Consider the following 24,413-nt stretch of genomic DNA (forward strand, 5'->3'; position numbering starts at 1 on the left):
TCGAAAGAGAAATGGCAGGAGGGCGAGCAAGCAGACAGATGCAGAAGTCAGAGAATGAAGAATGTGAGGCGAGATAAGGGTGGACCCTGTGCGAGGTGAGAGCCTACTCATGATGGTTCTGGAACCAAGTCGTGGCAAGATGCATGCTCAACTCCTTGGTGCGTATTGTGCTCTCATATATATTTGAGGAGGACCAGCAGTCAATACCAGTGTTGGCGCCATGCTTTTGTCGGACCTGGAATGCCTTTGTGGACTCGCCGACCTAGACTAGATGTACATGTGCCCTCATTGACCACGCGTGTGATCCGGTGTTCCAACTCGGCGGAGCCGGTCTTTGTGAAGCCAGCGTCAAACACAGCACAGACGGAAAAGAACTCGTGTGATTTTCAAATATCGAGATCGACGGCGGGTGCGTGCAGGCCGTTTGGGGGACCGTGTAGAGGCACATCCACCTACTGTACTACCAGAAGCATGAAAAAGGGAAAAGCCTCAGAATCGATCATTGTACGATGCTGAGTGAGGGTGTGGGCGCAGGATAAGTGCAATGTGCGGAGCAACCTTTACGTAGGGTCAGGCCTTAGCTGTGATTGACGTATATCATGGGGGACGTTTGCCGTGAAGGTGCTCACGTGACCAAAACTGCAGCTGTCCACGTGACTCACGCGTCCGAATGGTGCGAGATCCAGTCATCCCGAGCATGCGTCCTCAGGCCTTGCCAAGGGCAAAATAAATCATTCAAAGGTCATCATCGTTGACAATGCATTGTCCCAAAGTCTTTGCCGACCCGAATCCGCCGCGCTGAAGCCTCTTTTCGGTGTGAAGTTGCACTCGATCGCGTTCCATCATGGCCTCAGAACGGAAGGTCAAGTTTGTCGAGGTCGACACCACCCGGGGAGGCTTGCCCGTCAAAAGGAAGCAGGTTCAGCAAGCATGTGCAATCTGTCGTCGCAAAAAGGTATATCTCAGCGGCCCTCGTCATATACATTCACTAACCTCCATTTGAAGCGCCGCTGCGTTCATGCCCAGGACTCATTGGAGGACCATCCGGGAGACAGCGTCAATGCCCATGGTCAACCCACCGCCCAGTCCCAGACATCTCCAGGCCAGGGATCGACCAAGTCATTCAATGGTAGAGCTTCTAGCGCCCCCTTTAGCGAGAGCGGCGCCTCTCGAAGGACGGCAAGCTATGGCGAAGCAGACCGTCCCAACACAGACGGCATCAGACAAGCAACATTCGGCGCAGACAATTCCGCAAGACCATCAGAAACTCCCCGACTTGAGGTGCGCCCACCTTCGGCGTCTCCGGCTGGCGAGAGCAAGCTCAGGACGTCCTCCATGTTTGTGGGGGATCTGAACCCCGAGGGCATGTTTCGCGAGGCTACTGGCTCGGCCTCGATTCACGAAACTTCGCAAAAGGGGGACGTTGGAATTTGGCTGTCATCGAATACGGCCGGCAACAACAATGGGCAGCCATCACAGTTCATCACATCACGACCGCCTCCTGTCATGGACCGGTTTCTCATGCCCTTCGTGAAGGAGCACTGCCTAACATGTCTACCCTCGGAGCTAGACTTTGGCAAGCTCCGTAATATTTTCATCCAGAAGATCCACCCCATTTTTCCGGTACTGCCGCTCGCATCGTTAGACGGGGATATTGCAGACCCCATCACCATCGTACTGCGGCAGGCTGTCGCCTTGGCTACCAGTATGGACCAAGACGCGGCGCCGTACCTACGCCTGATGAACAACGGCCCTGATCTCATGACACCGCAGGACTTTTCCCAGGCAGTATCCTCGTCCATGCGCGCCATCCTCGAGACGAGCATCATTGCCGACCGCGTCCTGCACATCCGAGCCTACGCCATCTTGTCGCTGTACACACAGCCGACGTGCTCTGAAGAGTCAGATCTGCCTGCTCAGCTTGGAGGTCGAGCGGTTCAGCATATTCAGACGCTCGGACTACATCTGCTGCGGTACGACGCGCCTAACACTAATGACCTCGAGAATCTCTTTTGCGCGGTGTGGGCACTGGACAAGATCAACGCAGCCATGTATGGCCGCCCTGCTTTGTTCAACGAGCGGGACATTGGCGCCAACCTGGAGGAGTGTATCAAGAAAAGGTCGCCCTGCTTCCGGCTTTTCCTGCTTGTATGCCAATGGCTAGAACAAGTCTTTGATCTATACCGACCGGGCCCCAGCGAGGAGAATTCGGGGCTGGAGAAGATTGCCTACATCGATCTGCCCGTATTGGAGGCTATGATTGTGGAGGCGGACGCGCTCAAGGTGCCCTCGTCACTGATCGCAACGATTGAGACCTTCTACCATGCCGTCATCATCCTGTCCTGCCGACTTGCCCGTCCAGGAACACTGCCTGCTGCCTCAACCCTTCCCCCACCTTCGGCCAACGCCCGTCGCTCTCTGGCTGCTGAGCGCATCGCGTGCGCTGTGCCAAGGGACTGCCTCAGTCCCGTCCCCTTCGTGCCATATGCGCTGAGCTTAGCACTGAGTGTCGAGTACCGCAAGATGCGGCACAGTCGGCTACCCATGTTCCGCGCGCGAGCCATGACGGCATTCCGAAGAAACTGCGCCATGCTGAGGAATTTCAGTCCGTATTTCTGGTCCGCAAAGGTCGTCGCGGAACTTGGCGAGCGCGTGCTCAAGGAGATGGAGCGCGCGGCCACCAATATCAATCGCGATGCGACACCTCTCCCTCTGGACCCAAGCGAGCCGACACGGAACGGCAACACAGATGAGCGAGGGCGGCAGACCAAAGGCGGGACGGGTGACATGGCTTTCATGAACGTCGCAGCTGGTCTGGACAATATGGTCGACTTTGCGGCCGTGGACGCCATCAGTGGCCAGGACGTCTTTGGCCACATCGATCCAAACTTCAACTTGACGGCGGTCGAGGACGCCTTGGAAGCCAACTTGGACATTGGAATGCCCTTGAACTGGGGTGACTGGGTGTTCAATGGCTGAGCTGGTTCAATGTGGAAGTGATCTTTATTAAGAGACAAACGACACCCTCCCATCGAACACAGCGAAATGAAAGATTCACGCCTGGCCATACTATGCTATGCACATTACACATACCCAAACGCCCCCAATACAAGACAAGAACTCGCTTCCCAAATACAACTGAACCCATTCTTTGCGAAAATGGCTGAGGGTAGACATATTACACACCATAGCGAATCGTTCTCCTCTGCAGTCTCTTCTTCTCCGCCTCGGTATCCTCCTCGGGGTAGTTTGGCGGCCGCACGGCCGCACGCGAATGGGACACTCTACGCGAGTGGCGACGCGTGTGGGCTTGGGCTTGGGCTTCGGGGTCCTGAGTCATGTCAAAGGAGCTGCTAAAGGGCAGATTTTGCGACGTGGAAAAGGACATCCTCGACGCCCCGCTCATACTGGGGCGACGGAAACGGTTGTACGCAATAAAGGTATCCTCGTCGCCCACGGACGCGTTGGCTGGGTTGGGGACGTGTATGGATTTCCTGCGAATCGCAATGGCGTCGTCCTGGATGGGCTGAACACCCATGCGCTTGTAGATGGCGTCGAGGAGCGGAATCGACAGACCGTGACCAACAATGGAGAAGACGACAAGGAAGTAGATGGTGCCAGGCAAGGCGCGAATCATGTTGTCGAACTCGGAATCAGATTCACCCGGTTTAGGCACAACATGCCGCGTGTGCTCGACGTAGAAGACGGCGCCAATACCAATGGGGCCAAAATATCCCATGAATAAGGCTTCCCTCCAGTTTTGAATGACGTTGGGCATGGTCTTGTAGCAGATGAAGACGGCGGGAATGCGGCGGAAAGCGAAGACCATGATACCCAGCAGAAACAGACGCCAGATGGTGATACCGGTGCCATCAGGGTCATGAAACTCTCGCCAGGGAATGATGGCTCCCAGGTACATGAACCCACCAAAGTTGAGCAAGACGTCAATGCAGCTGTTGACCTCGTCGTGTCGACGCTCCAGTTCATCCATGAACTCGCCGTCCCAGTTGAGCGCCCCGCCCGAGAAAGCGCAAGCCAGCAAGTCGTTGGTGCCCACGGCGCCCGCTGTGCCCACGATGAACAGTCCGATGGCGGTGGGAAAGAGAACGTACGACTCGGAGTCTATCCACCTCTTTTTCAGCGAAAACTTGATGGCGAGGCGCGCCACGGTCCCGACAGCGACGCCGTAGACAGCCGACAGGATCACGTAGTACAGCCACGTCTCCAAAAACCATTGCTTCATTGCCTCGCTGGTCCCGCCGCCCAATCGCCCAACTTCATGTTCGGACCCGGAGCGAATCATCAGCCTGTGCGCGCCGCCCACGGCATCCAGTGGTTCAGGGATCGGCTCCGCGTGGCGGAGCAGGTAGACCGCGAGCATCAGGAAGGGGAACCCGAAACCGTCGTTCAGACACGCCTCGGCGGAGATGATCTCGCGCAGCGGACGCGACACGTACTTGTCGGAAAAGGGTCCCTTGGCCACGGCCTGTGAGAGCACGGGATCGGTGCAGGTGCATGCCGCCGCAATGGCCAGACCGGCGAGGAATGTGATTTTGGGAATGGTCGCGAGGCAGCAGGCTGTCGTGAGGAGCCACATGAGCGTCATGAGCGGAATCAGACAGATGAGCATCTCCTTTTTGCGGATCCAAAAGTACTTTTGCGGCAGCTGGTATGCGGCAATGACGAGCTGCAGGCAGATGACGATGCGAGTGACGCCGAGCGTGATCTCCGAGACTTGGGCTTCTTCTGCCAGGCCCCATCTCGAGGCGTCGATGAATCGGGCGGCCACGGGGCCGAGGATGATGCCGAGCACCATGGCCGGCACTTGGCGCTGTTAGTCTGGGGCTTGGGGACACAGCGTGGGAGGAGCACTTACGGGCTTCACCTAGGTACCATGTCTGCTTGATTTTGACAGAGATGATACCGTAGAGCAGGGTGAAAGCGCCCAGCACCGCCGTGACGACGTTGAGGTCGCTCAAGTTGAGAGTGGGCATTTTGGCTGCGGAGGAGTCGTTCCCCTAGGATTGTCGTGTCGGTGTGAACACATGTACCGTCGGCTCAGCAGCTGCAATAGAAATGTCTAGAGCAGGAAGATGGTTCTTGGTGTTGCGGGTCGCGGGTCGCGGGATGCAGGATTCCCGGATTCTGGGGCTGCTCTGGCTGTTCCGCTGCTCGACGCATAAAATAGAATGATGGGTTTAAAAACAGTTGAAGACCGAATTCCGAAACCAGTCAACTCCAGGCTGCAGCACGCATAAAGGCTGGACTGACGAGCAAGTGTGAGGGGAGAGCAGCGCGACGTAGACGTGGAAACTTGCGGGAAAGCGTGGGACTTTGGGGGTTATATGAGAGCAACAAAGAGCCAGCTTGCGTCCCACATCCCTGGGACTTTGGATGGTGGATGATGTCGTGGGGTGGTGGTCAGTCACTGGGCACTGGGCACACTGGGCACTGGTGGGGATGTGTTTCCCGCAGGAAGGGAGGGTGTCACTCTGCGTCTGGCTTGGATCCCTCCCTATTAGACAAAGGGGTTGGCTTCGTGTACAAGGCGGCTTGGGATAAGACACGATGTGCTTGAAAGCGCCAGAGAAACAGAGTTGTCCTTCTTGCGCGGCAGCTGTCGTGGCAGATGCCGCAGCGGGATCGACGCCCACGTAATTACTAGGTATTATGTATCCCTGCCAATGCTTTCCCGTTGCTTTTGAAGTCGAAGCGAGATAAGAAAGTTCGATAATTGATTGCAGTCATGGACCCGTTCTTCAAGATGCATCTGGGAGATCTTGATCGGGACCGAGAGCACTGAGTGGTTCAGAAATCAGAATCGAGAAATGCTCGTCTCGTACGTACGTGTGTACAAGCACGCTCTCAAGGTCTGGGGCGACGGTCCCTCAACAGGCGGCCAGCCCCTTCATCCTTCTAATAAGTTCTGAACCCTTACGCCTCATCAGGGGCAGACCACGCCATCCTTCAACGCCATCGGCAAAGGGAGCAGCCGCACCATTCCAGTCGGCAGAACCTGGGGCAGCAGCTTCTGACGACATGGGTCGTTGTGGTGGTGGTGGTGGTGGAGTTTCCAGAGACACTCATCATTCATGTGCCAGGGTGGGTCTTGGCGTGGACGGCGCCTGTTCAAGATTAAGAATAAATTTAAGCATGAAATTGATCCAGAGTCAGTTGGACGGGGCCGTGCAACGGCTCTGTCAGTAGCGACGACGTTTCGTACAAGACGCGTGGATGAGAGAGACACATTCCACGAGAGACACTGCTGTGTCTCGCACGGCGCTCTTATGAAGCCGGATGAGCTTGAGAGAAACGAGACGCATCTGCATGCTGCATCTACAAGTACGTACCAAGCAAGGTCCAAGGCGCTGGAGCCTGCTGGATGGGCTGAACATCCCTGAAGGGAGGCTCATCGAGTCATTGGCGGACCCGAGGCTCGACACCCGTGGTGGGTGGATCCGCCAAGAGCACTGAATTCTTTCCACGTCCAGTTAGCCGAACCATGACGGAGCATTCGATGCAGTGCAGTGTCATGAGATCAGGTTGCACGCTGCCAGAAGTACAACTTGTCGCTCGAATCTCTGCGGTGATAGCTTCACCACTGCAGAGTTGGACTTGCGGCTCAATGTGCCGGCATTCATGTCAGGTGCCAGTGGTAATAATGCCCTCGGGCATCGACGTGTCGGTCGTAGAAAGCCAAGAGAGTAAGTCTTGTGCACGCGTCATCTGACATTCTCATTAGAGGCTGACACAAACAGGCCTCGTTAGGCACTGCCACCTGGCGGATTGCACGCTGATCGACGCAGGAGTCCCTGCCACTGCCCGGCAATCTAGCGACTAGGGATATTATTACCGTCTGGAAAGTCTCGTGCCGGGAGGTAGTTCTACGCCAAAGGACGATCCTTTTCATTACCGCTTGGCGCACACTTCACTGCTCGGTTTTCAAGCACAACAGCACTCTGCTGTTCACACTGCTCGACAATAACATGGTGCGCTGGCTAAACGTCTCCTACAAGCACACATTTCTCACCATCTGTTGGTCGAATGTGTCGAATTTTCCAGAATTTTCAGTGTGGCTGTCCTCGGGACTATCCTAGGCTCTTCCGACATGGGCCTATTGGCCTGCACCGTACCTAGTCAACCTGCGCTGATGATCAAGGACTCACTCCAAAGTATGCCGTCGGTATCTACCTTTGTCATCAGTGACAAGCGAGTCATTGTGTTTTCGGACTGCATCCTGTGCAATAGTGAGAATGAATTTGCTCACGACCAATTTGCAGATCCTCTGTATTCAGGAGCCTTTCGTACCTTCTCCAAACCGGATATTTCGGTTCAGTTTACGGACTTGGAAGTAAACTTGGCCAACATAGCGAACGATTCAATCCGCAGAGAGCCGAAGCAAAATGAGCATCATACGTTCGTAAGCTGCATGATCTTAGCCATGATATAGCCATTTGCCGGGCAGCTGAGTCTTTCGTGTCGGAGCCGTCAAGCTCTCGGGTCCTACTCTTTGATATTAGCAGGCTGCCACCAGACGTCAAAATCTCATAGACAGGCTCTATTCTTCGGTACAAAATCGGGATTTTCTAATCCACTGACTTCCCATCGAGTGGTGAGTGTCGATTCAAGCAATCATGGTCGTTTTGCGTAGCTGCAATTTTGCGCCAAGAGATAGAACCAATTTCAGGGGCGTTTGTGGTGCGTTGACAGCTCGCAGCCTTATTTATACTTCCTGGCTGGTAGCAATCATTCCAAGCAATCAACGTACCATGAGTACCTGTTGATTACCAATCTTTCCAAAGCTTATACATAGTACTGTGAGCCAGTCTGTGGGCAATGACGTTCTGGTCGGGATGTGGCGACAGCAGATCTGATGTCAACAGAAGGGCGTCAAAGGCATTTATCTATCTAGTAAGACCTGACGTGAATACTCAGTCCATCCGAGGCCATACATCACCCTAGCACACAAATTCAATCCCAAGAAATACAAAGCCTTCAACCAACCATCAACAGCCATGGACCCCACGAAGCTGACGACGACCTTCAACCACCAGACCCCAACGCACAACCTCCAGGTTCAGTGGACATCTTTGGGCAATCCCCAGTCGCAACCACTCATCTTCATTCATGGCACGCCATGGTCCTCCCAAATGTGGAAGCCCTTTGCGGTGGCATTTTCGCGACAATTCCATGTCTATCTACTCGACAGACCAGGTTTCGGTGAATCGTCCCCAGAGCAGCCGCTGCAGGCAGACTGGAGACCCGACAGCCCCATGATCCAATACGACTCGGATCTTGCACGGCAATCAGAAACATTTGCGGCGCTCTTCAAAACGTGGCAGGCTGACTGGAACGGCCAGAAACCTCACGTCATCGCCCATGACAACGCTGGCCTGCTGAGCCTGAGGGCACATCTCCTGCACGATTGCCAATACGCCAGTCTGTGCCTGATCGACGTCGTCGCCATTGGACCTTTTGGGCAATCCCTCTTCAAAGCCGTGGCAGAAGACCCAGAGCGCTTCGAGCGTCTCCCAGACATGGCGTTCCAAGGCATCTTGGAAGGGTACATTCGGAACGCGGCATACCACGAGCTCCCAGAGGAGACGATGGAGATGCTGAAGGCGCCCTGGCTCCGACCGGGAGGGAAGGCGGGCTTCCTGCGAGAATTATGCCAGGCCAACGCACGCTCGACGGATGCCGTTGAGGGTCGCTATGGGGAAGTGGGCAAGACCATGCCGGTCAAGGTGATCTGGGGCGCCAACGATGAATGGATCCCCGCGCAAGATGCCCACAGACTTGGTGATGCGTTGAATGCTAGAGAAGTGGTGGTTATTGGGGAAGCTGGGCACTTGAGCATGATTGATCAGGCAGGACAAGTGGGCGTTGAGTTTGGGAGGTGGTTGTGCTCACTGTAGCTCGGTTCATTGATGGAGGAGCGCACGACGTTCGTCTAGTACCCGAACTTTAGCGAAATTCCGGTGTCGCGTTCTCATTGGGAATTAATCTCTTGGATTCACTGTGGAGCCTGAATGAAATCTGCATAGAAATTCGTGTCGCAACATAAAGACGCTGCTGTGATGGCGCCATGACCCTTGCTCAAACCGAAGTCAATCCCGTCCTTTCTGCGCCATTCAAGAGCTCGAGCGTGTAGCGCTCAGCCACGAATCGATCAAGTCAAAACAGGTCTGAGCAATCATGGTTCGTAGAGAATAGTCATACGTACTATAAGGAATCCGCCATGCGCCCTCATCGGTGAATGGCGCTTGGGCAGCGGCAATGTTTGACGTTTGGTTGACCGCGGCCTGGACTGGATTGGAGACGCGACTGGAGTTGTCAATCGGGGGTCGCGATCAGGGCCACATCCCCTGAAGCATTGGCTGAAAGTGCCCCGCGGCAAGCCGCCAGGCGGCCGGACGTGGGGTCTAGCCGGCCAGCGGGTCCCGCTAAGCCGCGATAGGAAATATGTCAACACGACGCGATAAGCAACAGGCAGGCAGACGAGCATTGCTGCCTTCAATTCACGGTCAAGACGCGGTCGTCCATCACGCGGGCGACTCGAGCGGGTCTTGTTTACATATTGAGCATCTCCTAATCCCTACCTGTTTTGAACATCCTCTTCATCTTCACCATTGTTCATTTTTTGTGTCCCAAACAGACTGTAGCCACCACTATGGACGAGCACGACGACAGGCCCATCGCAGTGAGGCGTGAACGCCGCAAGAGCTGTGGTGTTCGCGTGAAAAGCGAGCCTGACACACTACCTGAGATGAGGACACCCAAGCGCAGTAACTGCAAGCGAAAAGCTCGGTTCTCAGAACCAGGCTTGTCGAGTGGCCTGACGCCGATGTTGCGACGCACGGCCCTCATGAACACGCCCAGCAGTCATCGCCGTTCCTCAGCACCAGTGCCACGCCAGCACAGCGCCACCAGGAGTGCGAATACCACTATTAATAGCGACGAGCCGCAGCCGCTACGACAGATCCTTGAGGGCAGGGTCGAGCGCCGTCGCCGACGCTCCGCCCTTCGAACCGCGATTGACAAGCTCGACACCAAGTATCAGCGAACAGCCTCCAGCGCCAAAGCGAAAATCGACAATCTCCAGGAGCAGCTTCGCGCTCGCGACCAGGAAATACACGAACTTCAGAATGCCACAATTATAGTCGACACCAGTCGTGTCTGGGACCTGGAGCGCCAGGTCGATGACTTGGAGCGTGAGCTCAAGCAGGCACAAGATCAAGAGCGGACAGTGGTGCTTGACTGGACCATGGCGGCCCGGGATCCCTTTGAGGAACCCGACGAGGATGAGGACATGTTTGGGAATGAGACAGTTGCCCAATTGGCCTGCAGCACGCCTTCTCGCCGCGCAAGAGCCTCGTTCCCGACGCCCCCAGCCACGAGCCCCATGGCGTTTGCCCCGGACACACCAGCTAGCGTGTCAAGATTCCGTCACGCACAGACGGTCCAGCGAACACCACCAAGCCATGTCGGCGTTCAAGCGTCCATGCCTGATCCAGAACTGACGGCTCGGATGGAAGAGGTCGACTCGCTCAAGCGTGAAGTCGGCAAGCTGACGGGGACATTGGACTCGTACAGACTGGTGGTGGGCAAGCTCAACCGGCGACTCCTCGAGGATCCCTCTGGAGAGGATGTCTCTGTGTCGTCGCTTGACACCATCGAGGCGCAGGTCAATAGTATCCTCCAGACGCTGTCCGACCGCACGGCCGCGCTTACAGAACTCGAATCAAACATTGCAACACTCGGCTTTCCAGGCCAGAATGCGAGCGAGATGCTCACCACCCTCTCGGCTGCGTTCCGCTCCGCCCGTCTCGAGCTGGAGTACCTCACACCTGGTGAAATTACTCTGCCGCTCAGCTCTCATGGTGCCGAGGTGCTCGATCTGATTCTAGACCAGCTGCGCGCCCTGGCGCACAAGGTCAAGGAGAGTGACGAGACGGTGGATGAGTACCACGCGATCGAGCTCAGCCTACGACAGCAGCTTGATGCGCGTGTGACAGCCATGGATGGCTTGCGGAACGAGATCGCCGAGGCGAAAGAGGTGGCCGCAGCGAAAGACGCCGAGATTGCCACCAAAGACAACCAGATCCGCGACCTGGACATTGGCAATGATCGTCTCAGAGGGGCAGTGGATAAGTACATCCGCGACATTTCTGAGCTTGAGCGCCTCATTGAGCGCATGGAATCGGATGCGAACGACGCCAATTCTACACAACTGGAGCGTCAAGAAATGGTCAAGAGCCTCGAGATCCAGCTCAAGGAAACTACACAACGCGCGACTGAGTTGCAGGACGAGCTTGAGGTCTCCCAAGCAAGCCACCAGAAGCACCTCTCCGCCGTGAATCGCCGCTCGGGGCAAGCTCTCGCCCTCCGCGACGCACGTGTCGCTGAGCTTCGCACGGAAATTGACAGTGTCAATGCATCCCTGAGACAAGCGCATGAGCGCATCAAGGATCTCCGCGTCGAGAGGGACACTGCCGAGGCGGAGAATGACAGCCTCCGTGGTGTCGTGGAGAACATGAAAGCCGAGCTGCAGCGCGTCATGAGGATGAGCGAAGACTTGACGTCTGAAAGGGGTGATGATGGACCAGACATCCCGGGCAAGATGATGTCGGGGAAGCTGGCGAGGCGAAGCAGCGGGAGGAAGCGAAGACGATACGATTCTGGACTAGGATTCCTTGACGAGGACGAGGTTGACGTCTGATAATGGCTGAGTATTGTGTACACTCACTTTGGATTTTTCTTTTGTCGCATAGAATCTGGATGCATATTTGACTAGCATAATCGAGCAAGACGTACGCATGTCTGTGAACTGAGGCCCGGATGCCATTATAGTAGAGAACCACAATCTTTGCCAGCGTCCAGGGCATCAACTTTGAGCGGGACATGGAGCATCCGCAGACCACTCTGCGACGACGCCTTTGGCATTCTGCCTCCTCGAATATTCACCTGGAGAGCCTGATGAATCAACCTCGGTTCCGACATTTGCGCATCTCGCCCCTCGCGCACGGCGACGTATTGCTCCTCGGACGTGCCGTTGGCCAGGTGCTTGTTGCGATCTCGGTGCTCACTGGCGGTCAGAAAGGGAACCTCTTGTTGACGCGCACCGCTCGGGTAGTCGTGGCCCGTCCAGATCTTGACGTGATCGGCCATGGCGAGCAGTTTCTGCGCGGACTGGTAGAGCTGCTTCGCACTGCCGCCGGGAAAATCGCAGCGCGCGGTGCCAATGTCGGCGTGGAAGATGGAGTCTCCGCAGAAGACGTTGTCTGGGAGAGAGAAGTTTAGCTGTTAAGTCTCTTTTTTCCAAAGGCAGGCATGGGACTCGCTTACCTCCAAAGACATAGCCCATCAGATCTGGCGTGTGGCCCGGAAGGTGGATGGCTTGTGCCTTCAGATTCCCGAGGGGGAACTCTTCGTCGTCGTCAAGCATTTTGTCAAACACGCCCTCGCACTCGCCCCACGGTACATCATATTTGCCTGCGAATTCTTTCTGCACTTGCGTGATACGCTTGCCGATGCCAATGCGCGGCTTCCCATCTTGTTGTTGGCCAGCGAGGCGCCCTTGGAGGTAGGCCGCTGCCGTGAGGTGGTCCGCGTGAATATGGGTTTCCAAGATCCATTGGATTTGGTAGTTGTTGGACTCGATGAGACGCAGAATGGCGTCGGCGTTGTCTGTCGTCACCTTCTGCGTGGCCGGGTCAAAGTCGAGGACTGAGTCGATCACGGCAGCATTCCGAGTGGCTGGATCTGCCACGAGATACTGCCAGGTGCCGGTGCCCTTGTCAAATATGCTGTGGACTAGTGGCGTGGGATCCATCTTTACGAGATTTGGCTTGGAAACGTGTAGGTCGGACCTTCGCTTTGCTTCGGAGTAGACGACACACTTGGTCAATGACTCGATCAATACTATGTCGTCGTCAATCCTCAATATGCTTTTTTATATATATTACTATTACAACATGTTACTCATATTTATATACTTCTGTTCGAATTTCAAAGCAAAAGCAACTCACGAGAAGCCGGCGAAGTTCATGCTGGAGATCGCCGACGACTTTAGGTCGCCGAAGTCAAAGCCCGAGCGACTAATACGTTCAGCGGGGTGGCGAAACACCAAAGGAATGGTCGCCGTCCACTTAATACACATCACGCATGAATCATGCAGGACCACGTAGTCTCGGTAAGTACAATTCAGCGAGTTTTCCCTAGCGGCCGTAGTAAAATCTTGCGTCAGAGCGCGAAACTCTCCTCATCCATCCATTTCTTCGTGATACCCTAGCACCAGACTCCTCCAGCATGACCAAGCCAACAAAGACCTGCGTAGCGTGTGTAAGCTCATGTCCGTTCGTAACCCCTGAAGACCATCTTGGCTGAACCATGTACAGAGGAACAGACATGTCAGATGCGACGGCGAGCAGCCGTGCAGTCGCTGCACTGCATCAAAGTCTGGGTGCCTCTACGTCGCCTCGCAACGGGGGAAACGGCGACATGCTCAACAGCAGCCCGAGTTTCCGACTGACCGAGATTTGAACGCCATCCTTGAAGGAAGCAACATTTCCCCGCCATCTTGCTTCGGTAGCTGCCCGGAATTCGCTCCATGGGCCTTGCAGGACAGCAGTGACGAGCTCATGTCCGTGTCCAACAGCCTGGGCGTGGACCTTTCACCGCCAAACGCCCCATTGTTCGACCTGAATTGGCTTCCTGACCCTGCTGGCATCACTACGGAACCATGCAAGCAGATCGACTTCGCGGCAGGCGATGTCTCCATCATGCCGTCTGAAAGTGCCGCGGTCGAAACGGATCACTACTTGGCCTCCTTCTACCGATATGCCTTTGCCGCTCACCCCTTTGTCCTGCCACGCCACGACCTTCTGCGGCTCACAGACTTGCACGACTCGATGCGCACACCGCTTGCTACCATGCGTTGGATCGGCTCGCTGTACGTGGACGTCCAGCCTCGTCTGCGCAGTGAGCTCTACCAACAGGCCCACGACCTGATACATGACCCCAGAGCCCCGCGCGACGGGTTTCTCGTCCAGGCGATGCTTCTCCTTCTCGTAGGTCTCGACGGAAACGCAGATCAGCGCAAGGCACGGGAAATACTGGAGAATGCGGAGCAACTCGCGCTGGACATTGGCCTGCATCGAGCATCTTTCGCTTCCCTCTATGGTCGAGGCGTTCCGATCCTCGAAGAGAGCTGGAGACGGACATGGTGGAGCTTGTACACCACCGAGGCCATGGTGACCGCTGCCCATCGCAGGACCGACTTTGCGCTGTACGACGTGGCCAGCGATGTTGGTCTTCCTTGCGAGGAGGATCAGTATCTGTTCGGGGTGCGTGCGCTTGACTACCCCGTTCGTTGCCAGAGAATATGGCGCCTTGCTGACATTACACCATAGGATATTCCCGACCCGCTCTCCTTTGACGACCTCGAAGCTCGGGGCTTCGCCAGAGAGGAGCTTGCCTTCTCCTCGTTCGCGTACCTGATTCTGTCCGCCCAAACCCTCGGCTTCTTCCTGCACAAATCGCGGTCGATCGATCACCTGGACGACGGGACGCAGACGGAAGCACGCCTCGCGTCCTGGTCATTCAGTCTACCAGCGAACAAGCGCGACGCCCTTCGAAACGACGGGCAACCAGACGAGATCATGTTCCAAGCCCTGATGATGCGGCACGCAATCTCCATCACGGTACACGAGGTACACGCCAAGCTGGACAAGCTACCAGCAATCACAGTCAACCACTGCATGTCCCTGACGTCGGAGGTTGGCGCTCAGGCCTCGGACATGCATACATTCCATGCCATCACCTCCGCCCGCGCCATCAGCAGAATGGTCATGTGCCACCACTCGGTCGTCTCCCACGTGCACTTCTTCACGTGCGTGGTCACATTGTCGTCCATTGTGCATCTGGGCCGCTGGGCGCTCATGCCTGCTGGCCACGGTGACCAGGAAGCGCTTCGAGAATTGTTGCGGCTCAACATGGGGGCCTTGAAAGAACGGTCGCGCGTCTGGAAGGCGGCTGCGATTTCGCACGAGCAGGTCGCGTCTGTGGCGAAGGATTTGTTCCGGATGAAGCAACGGGGGGCGATACGCTGAATTGGCCATCTCAAGATGGATGGGTCAATTGTTCTTTAGAATACGGTAGAAGCCTTTATAGATGCCAGAACTCGTTCCAGCTTTCCTGGCCTGGCGGGTCAAGGATGAAGTGTAAACTGCCCGCCCAGCACTTCGTGTCGGTGTCCTGCGACGCAGTACATGTAATGTATCGTCAACTGTGGCGCCCTCCATCAGGTACAGTGTCACGACAGCATACCCAAGAGAGCCGCTGCGCCCATGCATAAACACGCCCTGGCCCTTGTGACCCTACCTGAGCGATGTACTTAGACCACATGCTGTTAGTCCAGGATGTAGTACCAACAGCGTCTTGGCTGTGTCCTAGCCATTTCTCTCTAACGGGTCGATGCCGCAGCTTGCAGTCGCGAGTTCCACGCACCCTTAGTACTTGCAAGGTAGTAAGGTAGGTTTCGTCTGTGGTGATCAGGCACACTGTGATATGCACCATTTTAAGTTAACGTGGATATACATCTAACGACACTTACACCAAACCCCGCATCCCGTACCAAGTCCCTTCCTGCTCTGAATGCCGGTCGGGGGATATTCGCTATCTTATCTCTCCTCTGGCTTAATGACCGACTCAGCCCGCATGCAACTCCAGTCCTCTCCTGCCCACTCGAACCAGCAACAAAGAAGGCTCGTGCGCTTGGACATTGCCCCTCGAGATGCTGTCTCGTCTCCCTCCCTGACAACTCCGTATATTTGTGCGCACCATCATGCGCCCCCTTCTCGCGCAAGGGGCTCTCCCACTACGTTCCGTCACCCTCCGATCCTACAGCCGAGCACCCCTCCAACCCGCGTGGAGATCCCACCCTCGACGGCATCAGTCCTCGAACCATGGCAAACCGCCCCCGGAGACTGAGCAGCCGATTCCAGTGCCCAATACCGTCGGTCAGCTCCCGCTCTGGCAACGCCTCGGCCCTCTGACGACTCTTGCGACGGCGTACGCTCGTTCGCAGAGACGCCGCCCTTGGACTACTCAGTTCTTCAGCGCGCTGGTAATCTACTGTATATCCGACATCAGCGCCCAGAACATTGGCAGCGATGACCCCTTGGACCCGAGGCGCACGGCAAGGAGTCTGGTGATCGGCGGTGTCGCCGCCATCCCCAGCTACCTCTGGTTCAATTTCCTCTCGCACAACTTCAACTACTCCTCGAGGCTGTTGTCGCTCGGCACGAAGATTGTCGTCAGCCAGTTTGTCTTTGCGCCGACGTTCAACTCGTACTTCTTCGGCATGCAGGCCCTGCTTTCGGGGTGTACGCCTGCCGAAGTCGTGGAGCGAATCGTCAACACCGTCCCGACGAGCTGGGTGAGCTCATGTCGGTTCTGGCCCATTGTCACGGCCTTTAGTTTCACCTTTGTCCCCGTCGAGCACCGCAGCGTGTTCTCTGCGGTCATCGCGATTGGATGGCAGACGTACCTCGCGCTGCTGAACAGGAGGGCTGAGGAGAAGGCAGCGGCTGAAGCAGGGGCCCTCGACAAGCCAAAGGCGATTGAGGCGGCATGATGCATAGACATAGACATCTGAGTGGCAACACAAATATTGGCATTTCGATAGACAGCTTATAGACGCATAGACTTTTGTAGACTTCAGAATGAGTTCTGGCACGGTGTGGTAGGGCATGCAATTCCCTGCGTCCGGTCCAAGTGACACCGTATGGTTGCCACACTCAAGCGACGTTTGCGAAGCACCATCGGCCTTGTGACGTCCGATGCAGCATGGTCACTGATGAGGGGCGAGACCGAAAGTGTACGACCGGGGCCTCTAACTAGTGAGAATAATCGACGCGTAAAACCATCAAGCTTGCCCTTGATGGGCTTCAGAGTTTTCGATGAACCATCCAGACAGACGCGGACCACATTGATTCCCGCAGAATGAGAGTTTCACATTTCCAGGGCGCCATGTTTACGTTATTGGGCATTTACGCTCACGCGTCCCCCCCCTTTTTTGTCAGCGTCTCACACCCCTTTAAATTCAAATTGACTCAGCCCATGCGTATCCGGAGCAACTTCGTTTTGGCACCCACGATCACTACACGTAGCCTGCAAAGTACCCCAAGTCTTTGATGCGTGGGACCATCCCATATGCCTCTCTGTGGTTTGAGTAAGGCATGATGAGGCATGGTGTTGTGGCACCAAATCGAAACGTGGAAGATGACACAGGGTAGCCAATGATCAGAGCGGACCACGGCAACTTCTTGACCGCCGCAATCTCAACGATAGAGGATGCCGGCATTTTGCTCTTTCACTATCAAATGAAAATGGATATCTTTCATTCTCTTGACTTATTACTATGGACTGCGTTATTCTGACAACGCATAGTTAACACCTCGCCTGTTGAGCGCCACGCTGCACCGCCACATGCGTCAATGCCAGCAAGGCGCATGCACATACGAGGCCAATGACAACAATCAAAGCCATTCGCTTCCCCTCCAGCTGACGACGACTGCTATCCATCACATCCACATTCAGGCTCATTCCAAGGTTGTTTATGAACAAATTCTGTGGCATGCGCCTCTAGAGCACTATTCTCGACAACGTGAATCCTGGAAAGATCCCTGCGTCAGACCGCAGATGCTGCAGGCAGATATCCTTTGGCTGTATAAGTTCACTGTGCGCGCTCCTGGTTCTCATTTTCGCCATTGTACATCGATTTCTCGACACAAATACACATACAGAAGTTAGCATGGGTGGTCACCAAGGCTACCGTACGGTAGCCTACTTTGTCAACTGGGCGGTCTATGGACGGAAGCACACGCCCCAGGACCTTCCCGTCGAGAACCTCACCCACATTCTCTACTCCTTTGCAAATGTCCGACCCGATAGCGGCGAGGTGTAAGTTTTGCAGTGTCCGTCATGGGACCACGCTGACCTGGCAGCCACATGACCGATGAGTGGGCCGACGTAGGCATCCACTACGAGGGCGACTCGTGGAACGACACTGGCAACAACATGTACGGGTGCATGAAGCAGCTTCACTTACTGAAGCGCCGCAACCGTAACCTCAAGGTGCTCCTGTCCATCGGCGGGTGGACCTACAGCGCCAACTTCCGCGCGCCCGCTAGCACGCCGCAGGGCCGCTCCGCCTTCGCCAAGTCGGGTGTTGAACTGGTCAAGAAGTACGGCTTCGACGGGCTGGACATTGATTGGGAGTACCCCCAGAACGCAGACGAGGCGCGCAACTTTGTCGAGCTGCTTGCCGAAACGAGGAGGGAGCTGGATCGCTACTCGCAAGAGGTCGGTGGCGGCCACCACTTCGAGCTCACGGTAGCCTGCCCGGCTGGGGCGCAGAACTTTACCAAGATGGATATCCCTGGAATGGACCAGTACCTTGACTTCTGGAATCTCATGGCATACGATTACGCTGGATCATGGGACTCGGTCAGCGGTCACCAGGCGAACCTGTTCCCGAGTCCAGACAACCCTGCGTCGACACCATTTTCCACGGCTGCTGCTCTGGATCACTACCTTCGCAGTGGAGTGCGGGCCGACAAGCTCGTCTTGGGTATGCCATTGTACGGCCGTGCCTTTGAAAATACCGGCGGACTGGGTCAGCCCTTCCAAGGCGTGGGCGAGGGTACGTGGGAGCAAGGCGTGCACGACTACAAGAAGCTGCCCCTTCCTGGGTCGCAGGAAATCTACGACCAGGCGGCTGGTGCGACGTACTGCTTCAGCCCGGACCAGCGCAAGCTGGTCACGTACGACACGCCGCAAATGGCCCAGATCAAGACACAGTTCCTCATGGAGCGTGGCCTAGGCGGCGCCATGTGGTGGGAGAGCAGCTCGGACAAGGCTGGGGACGAGAGTCTGATTGGGACGGTGGTGCGCACTTTTGGTGGCCCAGGAGCGCTGCTGAAGCAGGACAACTGCATCAACTACCCGCACTCGTCGTTTGATAATCTCCGCGAGGGCTTTCCAAGCAGTTGAGCGAGGTCTCTTAGTCGAAAAGAAACATGAACTTGATAAATGAACGCGCGAGTCTTGAGAGCTGCGACTCAATGTGATGAGACCCCACACACGTGACCTCCTCCAATCAGTGTGGAGCCGCCGCCCGACTCGAAAATTTCGGCCTCTTCGCAAAAAAAGTTTATGGACGAGGACCACGACGCCCGACACCCAGTTTCACATCATCTCCCATCCACCCACGCCCAGATCAATTCCTCTCCTCGCCGCCAAGGAACCACCCAGTGCGCAATCGCCCACCACGAGAGAGGGATCAAAACACCGCAATCATGTCCGAAGTCGAGTACGCCCTCTTTGAGGCGCCAGTGGGCTATTCCCTCTTCAAGGTCGTCCACCAGGCCGATGTCGTGGGGCTCAAGTCCAAGGAAGGCCAGGAGGCGGCCAATGACCTCGCCAAGTTTGGCAAGATGGTGACTCTGCAGAACTTTAGCCCATTCCGGTAGGTTGCGCGGTACACGGGACACGAACAGCTACTAACAGAGACCCTCCAGTGGCCAGAAGGAAGCTCTCGAAAACGTCAACGAAATATCCGAGGGCCAGCTGCCCGACTACCTCCGCGAGGTTCTCGAGCTCAACCTCCCCAAGGCGAGCGGCAAGAAGACCCAGATCAACCTCGGTGTCTCGGAGAAGAACCTGGCTGGTGCCATCAAGGCTGCTTTCCCCGGCGTCGTCTGCCAGACCGCTGACACCTCCGACATTGTCGCCGAGCTCCTCCGTGGCATCCGTGTCCACGCCGCCAAGCTCATCCCCGACCTGACGGCCGAGGACCTCCTCGCGGCTGGCCGTGGTCTTGGCCATGCCTACTCGCGTGGCAGGATCATGTTCGACCCCAAGCGCAATGACCGAAGCATCATTGAGGCCATCAAGACCGTCGAGCTGCTCGACAAGAGCAACAACACCAACTACATGCGCCTCCGCGAGTGGTACGGCTGGCACTTCCCCGAGCTCAACAAGATTGAGCCAGACAACTTCACATACGCCTCGCTCGTCAAGGAGATTCGCGACAAGCGCACATTGACCGATGACCGCCTGCACGACATTGCCGCCATTGTCGGCGAGGACGGTGAGAAGGCCCAGGCCATCATCGACGCCGCCAAGGTCTCCATGGGCATGGACATCTCCGTCGAAGACCACGACATGGTCGACGCCCTCATCAAGCCCCTCAACGGCGCCTTCAGCCTCCGCAAACAGACCGCCCTGAACCTCGAGCGTGTCCTCGACAACGTGGCCCCCAACCTGCAGATGCTCGTCGGCACCATGGTAGCCGCCCGTCTCATCGAGGCCGCGCAGGGTCTCAGCAACCTGGCCAAGATGCCCGCCTCGACGTTGCAGATCCTGGGTGCCGAAAAGGCGCTCTTCCGCGCGCTCAAGGCCAAGAGCAACACCCCCAAGTACGGTCTCATCTTCCACAGCACCTTCATCGGTCGCGCCTCGACACGCGACAAGGGCCGCATCTCGCGCTACCTCGCCAACAAGTGCAGCATCGCCTGCCGCATCGACTTCTTTGCGGATGAGCCCTCGACCAAGTGGGGCAAGGCTCTGAAGCAGCAGATCGAGGACCGCCTACAGTTCTATGCCACCGGCAAGCGCCCGGCCAAGAACGTGGATGTCATGGTGAGTAGTACCTTTTGGAGGTCAGATGGCGTATGTCTAGCCGCTAACGATTCGCAGTCCGGCGTTGAGTCTCTCGGTGATCTGGCAGAGGGCGCCGATCTCGATGAGGAGATGGAAGATGCCGACGATGTTGAGGTCGCCACCGAGAAGAAGTCCAAGAAGGAGAAGAAGGACAAGAAAGAAAAGAAGGACAAGAAGGAGAAGAAGCGCAAGCTGCAAGAGGATGAGGAGACCGCCACACCCATGGAGGTGGATGGCGAGGAGAAGAAGAAGAAGAAGAAGAAGTCCAAGTCTGCGGATGCCTAGAAGGCCTCGTCCGACTTGGCTTTGGTGGCAGCTTCTTCCGCCCAGGAATCATCACCACCTGCCAGCGTCCTCGAAAAGGCAAAAGGCTTGCTCATCGACGCAACTGAGGTGTTCAGGGCGCGCAAGCGCAAGGCTGCAGCGTTGAGCGCCGCCGAGCTTGGGCAGTAGGCCAAAGCCAAAGCCAGCCGATGATGCTTCTTCTCATCTTGTTGTCTCCTTTTCATATCTTGCTTTTCCCATCTGGCTCTGGAGTTTGGGGTGTTTTGAGCTTACTCTGTGAACATACCACGGTGTGGATGGAGGGATATCTACGGCGTTCTCGAGAAACGGCAAATTCAAATCTTCTTATTTCCTTCACTCTCGCCATTGATGACATGTGGGCATGACGGTCGGTCTTTGACTGTGGATTCAGCTGAGCGCAATGGAACTACCTGCGGTAATCATGGCATTTGCGCAGCTATGGATAAATCATATGCCTGTCTCCTTTAGGTAGAATGACAGTAGACCAACTGCTTCGTTGCGAAGACTCACACTGTGCGCCAAGTTCCACGTTCGTTGCCCCTGGACGGATGCTTCGGGGTGGTCCTGCACCGCATGATCGGCAGCTCGTCTCCCCTAGGAATCAAAGATACGTAAATGAAGACACGAGCACGGCTTATCTCTGAAATGTCAAGGGCGGATCAGACATGTAGCAACCACAGGTGAAAGGTCATCATTTTTTGAATGTCATGTCCGATGTGCTCTATGCTACATCAACGCCGAAATGACTTGCCCGGGACGTTCAGTATCCCACGCCCTAACTAGCCCATCCATCCCTCATGTTTAAATCATCCGCACGCCATTCCTCGCAGAAATCGTCTATTGCTTGTCGACGATGTAGGTGAGGTGGCAGCGGCCACAGTACTGGCGGTCGGGCATGGAAGCCATGAAGACACCAGCGCCGCACTGTCACAATGTTAGCGATCAGAGCCAAAATGATCAATGTCCGAGAAAAAACTCACAGTGTCAGCGGGGCACTCGCGGCGGAGGCGCTCAATGCTGCCGTCGTTGCCGACCTTGTAGTACTTGAGCACAGCCAGCTTGTTCTTCTTGCGCTTGTGCTTGATCTTCTTGGGGGTGGTGTAGACCTTCTTCTTGCGCTTCTTGGCCATACCACCACGGAGGCGGAGGACCAGGTGGAGGGTGGACTCCTTCTGGATGTTGTAGTCGGACAGGGTGCGGCCGTCCTCGAGCTGCTTTCCGGCGAAGATCAGGCGCTGCTGGTCAGGGGGGATGCCCTCCTTGTCCTGGATCTTGGACTTGACATTGTCAATGGTGTCGCTGGACTCGACCTCGAGGGTGATGGTCTTGCCCGTCAGGGTCTTGACGAAAATCTGCATCTTGCCTAGCTATCTCGATTAGCATGCTGTCGCGGGTGTATAGTGAATGAGGGCAAAGTCTGCTCGGCTGATCATCATCATCATCATCATCATCATCATCATCGTCCATCATTCGCCCCGTTTTGCTTCGCGTGCATGGAGGGGATCGCACGACGGACAGCGTCGCTGGAACGCATGGATCAGGGCGTGGCGGCGCCGTCGTCGGTGGATGGAAATGAATATCAAATAAAGGCAATGATGATGATCAAACCAAGAGACATCGTGCAGACATACCTCGACAATGTGTCTTCCTAAGCAAGCTTCAGATGTTCTTTTGGCGATGCGGTTGGGAAGAAGGAGGACTGGGGGCGGTCTTTTCTCCAGTGGTGGTCCTTGACTCGGCGTGGCGTGGCCTAAGCCCTGGGCAAATTCAGCAGGGCTAGAGTGGGCTGGCCTGGCACGCACATTTTCGCGCGCGACAGAGCCGCCTTTGTCAGCATCACGTGAGTAGGGTTCTCCAGTCTGCGGTGCAAATGCCCCTCCCTGTGGATGGAAATTTTGTGTGCGCGCAGTGGCAGCGGGTGTAGCTCCACATTTTGCAGCCATTGAACTTTGGTGCGTCTGGGCCGACCTCTCTTTACACCTTTCAACCCTTCACAGCAAGTCAAGTTCAGTATGTTTGCTCCGCCGTCGAACCTCATCCTCGCATTCCTCTAACAGCACCACAGATACCGCCAAGATGGTCAAGAAGAGAAAGAACAAGTACGTTCGCCCTGCCACGCCTCGCTCGACCGACGATCCCTCGATACTCGACGCAGCGTCGCCTTCGCTCGAGATCGCGAGCACGCGTGGTTCGCGATGATCTGAGCACTGGACTAACAGAAACACAGCGGTCGCAACAAGAAGGGCCGCGGCCACGTCAAGCCCATCCGCTGCAGCAACTGCTCTCGCTGCACGCCCAAGGATAAGGCAATCAAGCGTTTCACCATCCGTAACATGGTTGAGTCTGCTGCTATCCGTGCGTTTTTCCCTCTACCACTACCCTTCTGCAATTACGGCGACTAACAGGCTTGTAGGTGACATCTCGGACGCCTCGGTCTTTGCCGAGTACACCGTACCCAAGATGTACCTGAAGCTGCAGTACTGTGTCTCTTGCGCCATCCACGGCAAGATTGTCCGGTACGTTGTCTTTCCTGGGAGTGTGACAACTGCGCCTCGGCGTATGCTTTTCAGAAGAGCCTTGGTCGTACTGCTACACTCCCACCCTCCTCGTCGCGCTGGCTGGTCCGGCTGCGGTACGTATCGTCGACAGGACGCTGACATGACAATAGTGTTCGCTCGACCACTGGCCGCCGCAACCGTGCCCCTCCTCCTCGCGTCCGCTACAACAAGGACGGCAAGAAGATTATCCCCAACACCCCCAAGGCTTAAGCGATGGTTGTCCTCCTGCATGGCTGGTGTTCGATGTGATGAGTTACGACTGGGTCTCTTGGGAAATAGGGGCACATCAAACAGTGTGCGTTTGGCGCATAAAAATGAAACATGGTACATGCACAAATTTTCCGTCTGTGAGACTGTTCGCGTACATGAATGCTCTACTGTGACCTGAAAAGAACGTGTCTCGAGTGCGCTTGGTGGCCCGCGCTGTCTGGGAACACGTACTCCGCACCGCTTCAATTTGTTCAACTGGCAAGCGCCAATTTTGGTTCTATCCACTGGTGTCGAACTACCCTAGAGTTGTATCCGAGATATCAGTTTTCGCGAACCTTCGCGTCGGCCTGCAGGAAAGCCGCCCTGTAGACGGCAAAATCCAATTGAGTGGTAAACATAACGATGAGATCGCCTTGGTTGCATGCATCTGATGAGCTGAATGTAGCGCGGTGCACAGGCATCACGTCGACCGGTCAGCTTGGAGCTTGACCAGAACGCGCGTAGCAATGCAGCACGCAAAACGCTCGACAATGCTGCGATTGAAAACCCGTATAAACACTTACCATCCTTCTTGGAGTTGGTCTCATTTTTTCCGCTCCTGAATTGCGCGCA

At 55.9% G+C, this 24,413-nt stretch overlaps 11 protein-coding genes across 11 annotated transcripts; 8 read left to right on the forward strand and 3 right to left on the reverse strand.

Annotated features, from left to right (window-relative positions):
- Positions 1-844: 844 nt before the first annotated feature.
- J7T54_005345 (uncharacterized protein) lies at positions 845-2,979 on the forward strand (the record flags this gene model as incomplete). Its single annotated transcript, XM_051509725.1, has 2 exons — positions 845-955; positions 1,006-2,979. The coding sequence occupies 2 exons, from the start codon at positions 845-847 to the stop codon at positions 2,977-2,979; spliced, it is 2,085 nt and encodes a 694-aa protein (XP_051359295.1).
- Positions 2,980-3,178: 199 nt separating this feature from the next.
- On the reverse strand, positions 3,179-4,994 carry J7T54_005346 (Na(+)/H(+) antiporter-like protein; the record flags this gene model as incomplete). The annotated part of the gene is made up of 2 exons (XM_051509726.1): positions 3,179-4,824; positions 4,877-4,994. The coding sequence occupies 2 exons, from the start codon at positions 4,992-4,994 to the stop codon at positions 3,179-3,181; spliced, it is 1,764 nt and encodes a 587-aa protein (XP_051359296.1).
- Positions 4,995-8,015: 3,021 nt separating this feature from the next.
- On the forward strand, positions 8,016-8,915 carry J7T54_005347 (uncharacterized protein; the record flags this gene model as incomplete). Its single annotated transcript, XM_051509727.1, has 1 exon — positions 8,016-8,915. One exon carries the CDS (start codon positions 8,016-8,018, stop codon positions 8,913-8,915), a length of 900 nt encoding a protein of 299 aa, XP_051359297.1.
- A 755-nt stretch (positions 8,916-9,670) lies between these two features.
- Positions 9,671-11,719, forward strand: J7T54_005348 (uncharacterized protein; the record flags this gene model as incomplete). Its single annotated transcript, XM_051509728.1, has 1 exon — positions 9,671-11,719. One exon carries the CDS (start codon positions 9,671-9,673, stop codon positions 11,717-11,719), a length of 2,049 nt encoding a protein of 682 aa, XP_051359298.1.
- Positions 11,720-11,844: 125 nt separating this feature from the next.
- On the reverse strand, positions 11,845-12,832 carry J7T54_005349 (uncharacterized protein; the record flags this gene model as incomplete). Its single annotated transcript, XM_051509729.1, has 2 exons — positions 11,845-12,281; positions 12,346-12,832. 2 exons carry the CDS (start codon positions 12,830-12,832, stop codon positions 11,845-11,847), a joined length of 924 nt encoding a protein of 307 aa, XP_051359299.1.
- A 476-nt stretch (positions 12,833-13,308) lies between these two features.
- J7T54_005350 (uncharacterized protein) lies at positions 13,309-15,110 on the forward strand (the record flags this gene model as incomplete). The annotated part of the gene is made up of 3 exons (XM_051509730.1): positions 13,309-13,341; positions 13,398-14,345; positions 14,412-15,110. 3 exons carry the CDS (start codon positions 13,309-13,311, stop codon positions 15,108-15,110), a joined length of 1,680 nt encoding a protein of 559 aa, XP_051359300.1.
- Positions 15,111-15,844: 734 nt separating this feature from the next.
- J7T54_005351 (PXMP2/4 family protein-like protein) lies at positions 15,845-16,636 on the forward strand (the record flags this gene model as incomplete). The annotated part of the gene is made up of 1 exon (XM_051509731.1): positions 15,845-16,636. The coding sequence occupies one exon, from the start codon at positions 15,845-15,847 to the stop codon at positions 16,634-16,636; it is 792 nt and encodes a 263-aa protein (XP_051359301.1).
- A 1,179-nt stretch (positions 16,637-17,815) lies between these two features.
- On the forward strand, positions 17,816-19,056 carry J7T54_005352 (chitinase; the record flags this gene model as incomplete). The annotated part of the gene is made up of 2 exons (XM_051509732.1): positions 17,816-17,964; positions 18,009-19,056. 2 exons carry the CDS (start codon positions 17,816-17,818, stop codon positions 19,054-19,056), a joined length of 1,197 nt encoding a protein of 398 aa, XP_051359302.1.
- A 305-nt stretch (positions 19,057-19,361) lies between these two features.
- Positions 19,362-21,012, forward strand: J7T54_005353 (Nucleolar protein-like protein; the record flags this gene model as incomplete). The annotated part of the gene is made up of 3 exons (XM_051509733.1): positions 19,362-19,531; positions 19,584-20,706; positions 20,764-21,012. The coding sequence occupies 3 exons, from the start codon at positions 19,362-19,364 to the stop codon at positions 21,010-21,012; spliced, it is 1,542 nt and encodes a 513-aa protein (XP_051359303.1).
- Positions 21,013-21,870: 858 nt separating this feature from the next.
- Positions 21,871-22,391, reverse strand: J7T54_005354 (ubiquitin-40S ribosomal protein S27a; the record flags this gene model as incomplete). The annotated part of the gene is made up of 2 exons (XM_051509734.1): positions 21,871-21,957; positions 22,014-22,391. 2 exons carry the CDS (start codon positions 22,389-22,391, stop codon positions 21,871-21,873), a joined length of 465 nt encoding a protein of 154 aa, XP_051359304.1.
- Positions 22,392-23,109: 718 nt separating this feature from the next.
- J7T54_005355 (ribosomal protein S26e) lies at positions 23,110-23,801 on the forward strand (the record flags this gene model as incomplete). The annotated part of the gene is made up of 4 exons (XM_051509736.1): positions 23,110-23,132; positions 23,261-23,388; positions 23,447-23,549; positions 23,702-23,801. The coding sequence occupies 4 exons, from the start codon at positions 23,110-23,112 to the stop codon at positions 23,799-23,801; spliced, it is 354 nt and encodes a 117-aa protein (XP_051359305.1).
- Between the last annotated feature and the right edge of the window lie 612 nt (positions 23,802-24,413).

This window comes from Emericellopsis cladophorae (assembly GCF_022114955.1).
Source record: "Emericellopsis cladophorae strain MUM 19.33 chromosome Unknown NODE_68_length_110240_cov_114_783829, whole genome shotgun sequence".
Taxonomy (NCBI): Eukaryota; Fungi; Ascomycota; class Sordariomycetes; order Hypocreales; family Bionectriaceae; genus Emericellopsis; species Emericellopsis cladophorae.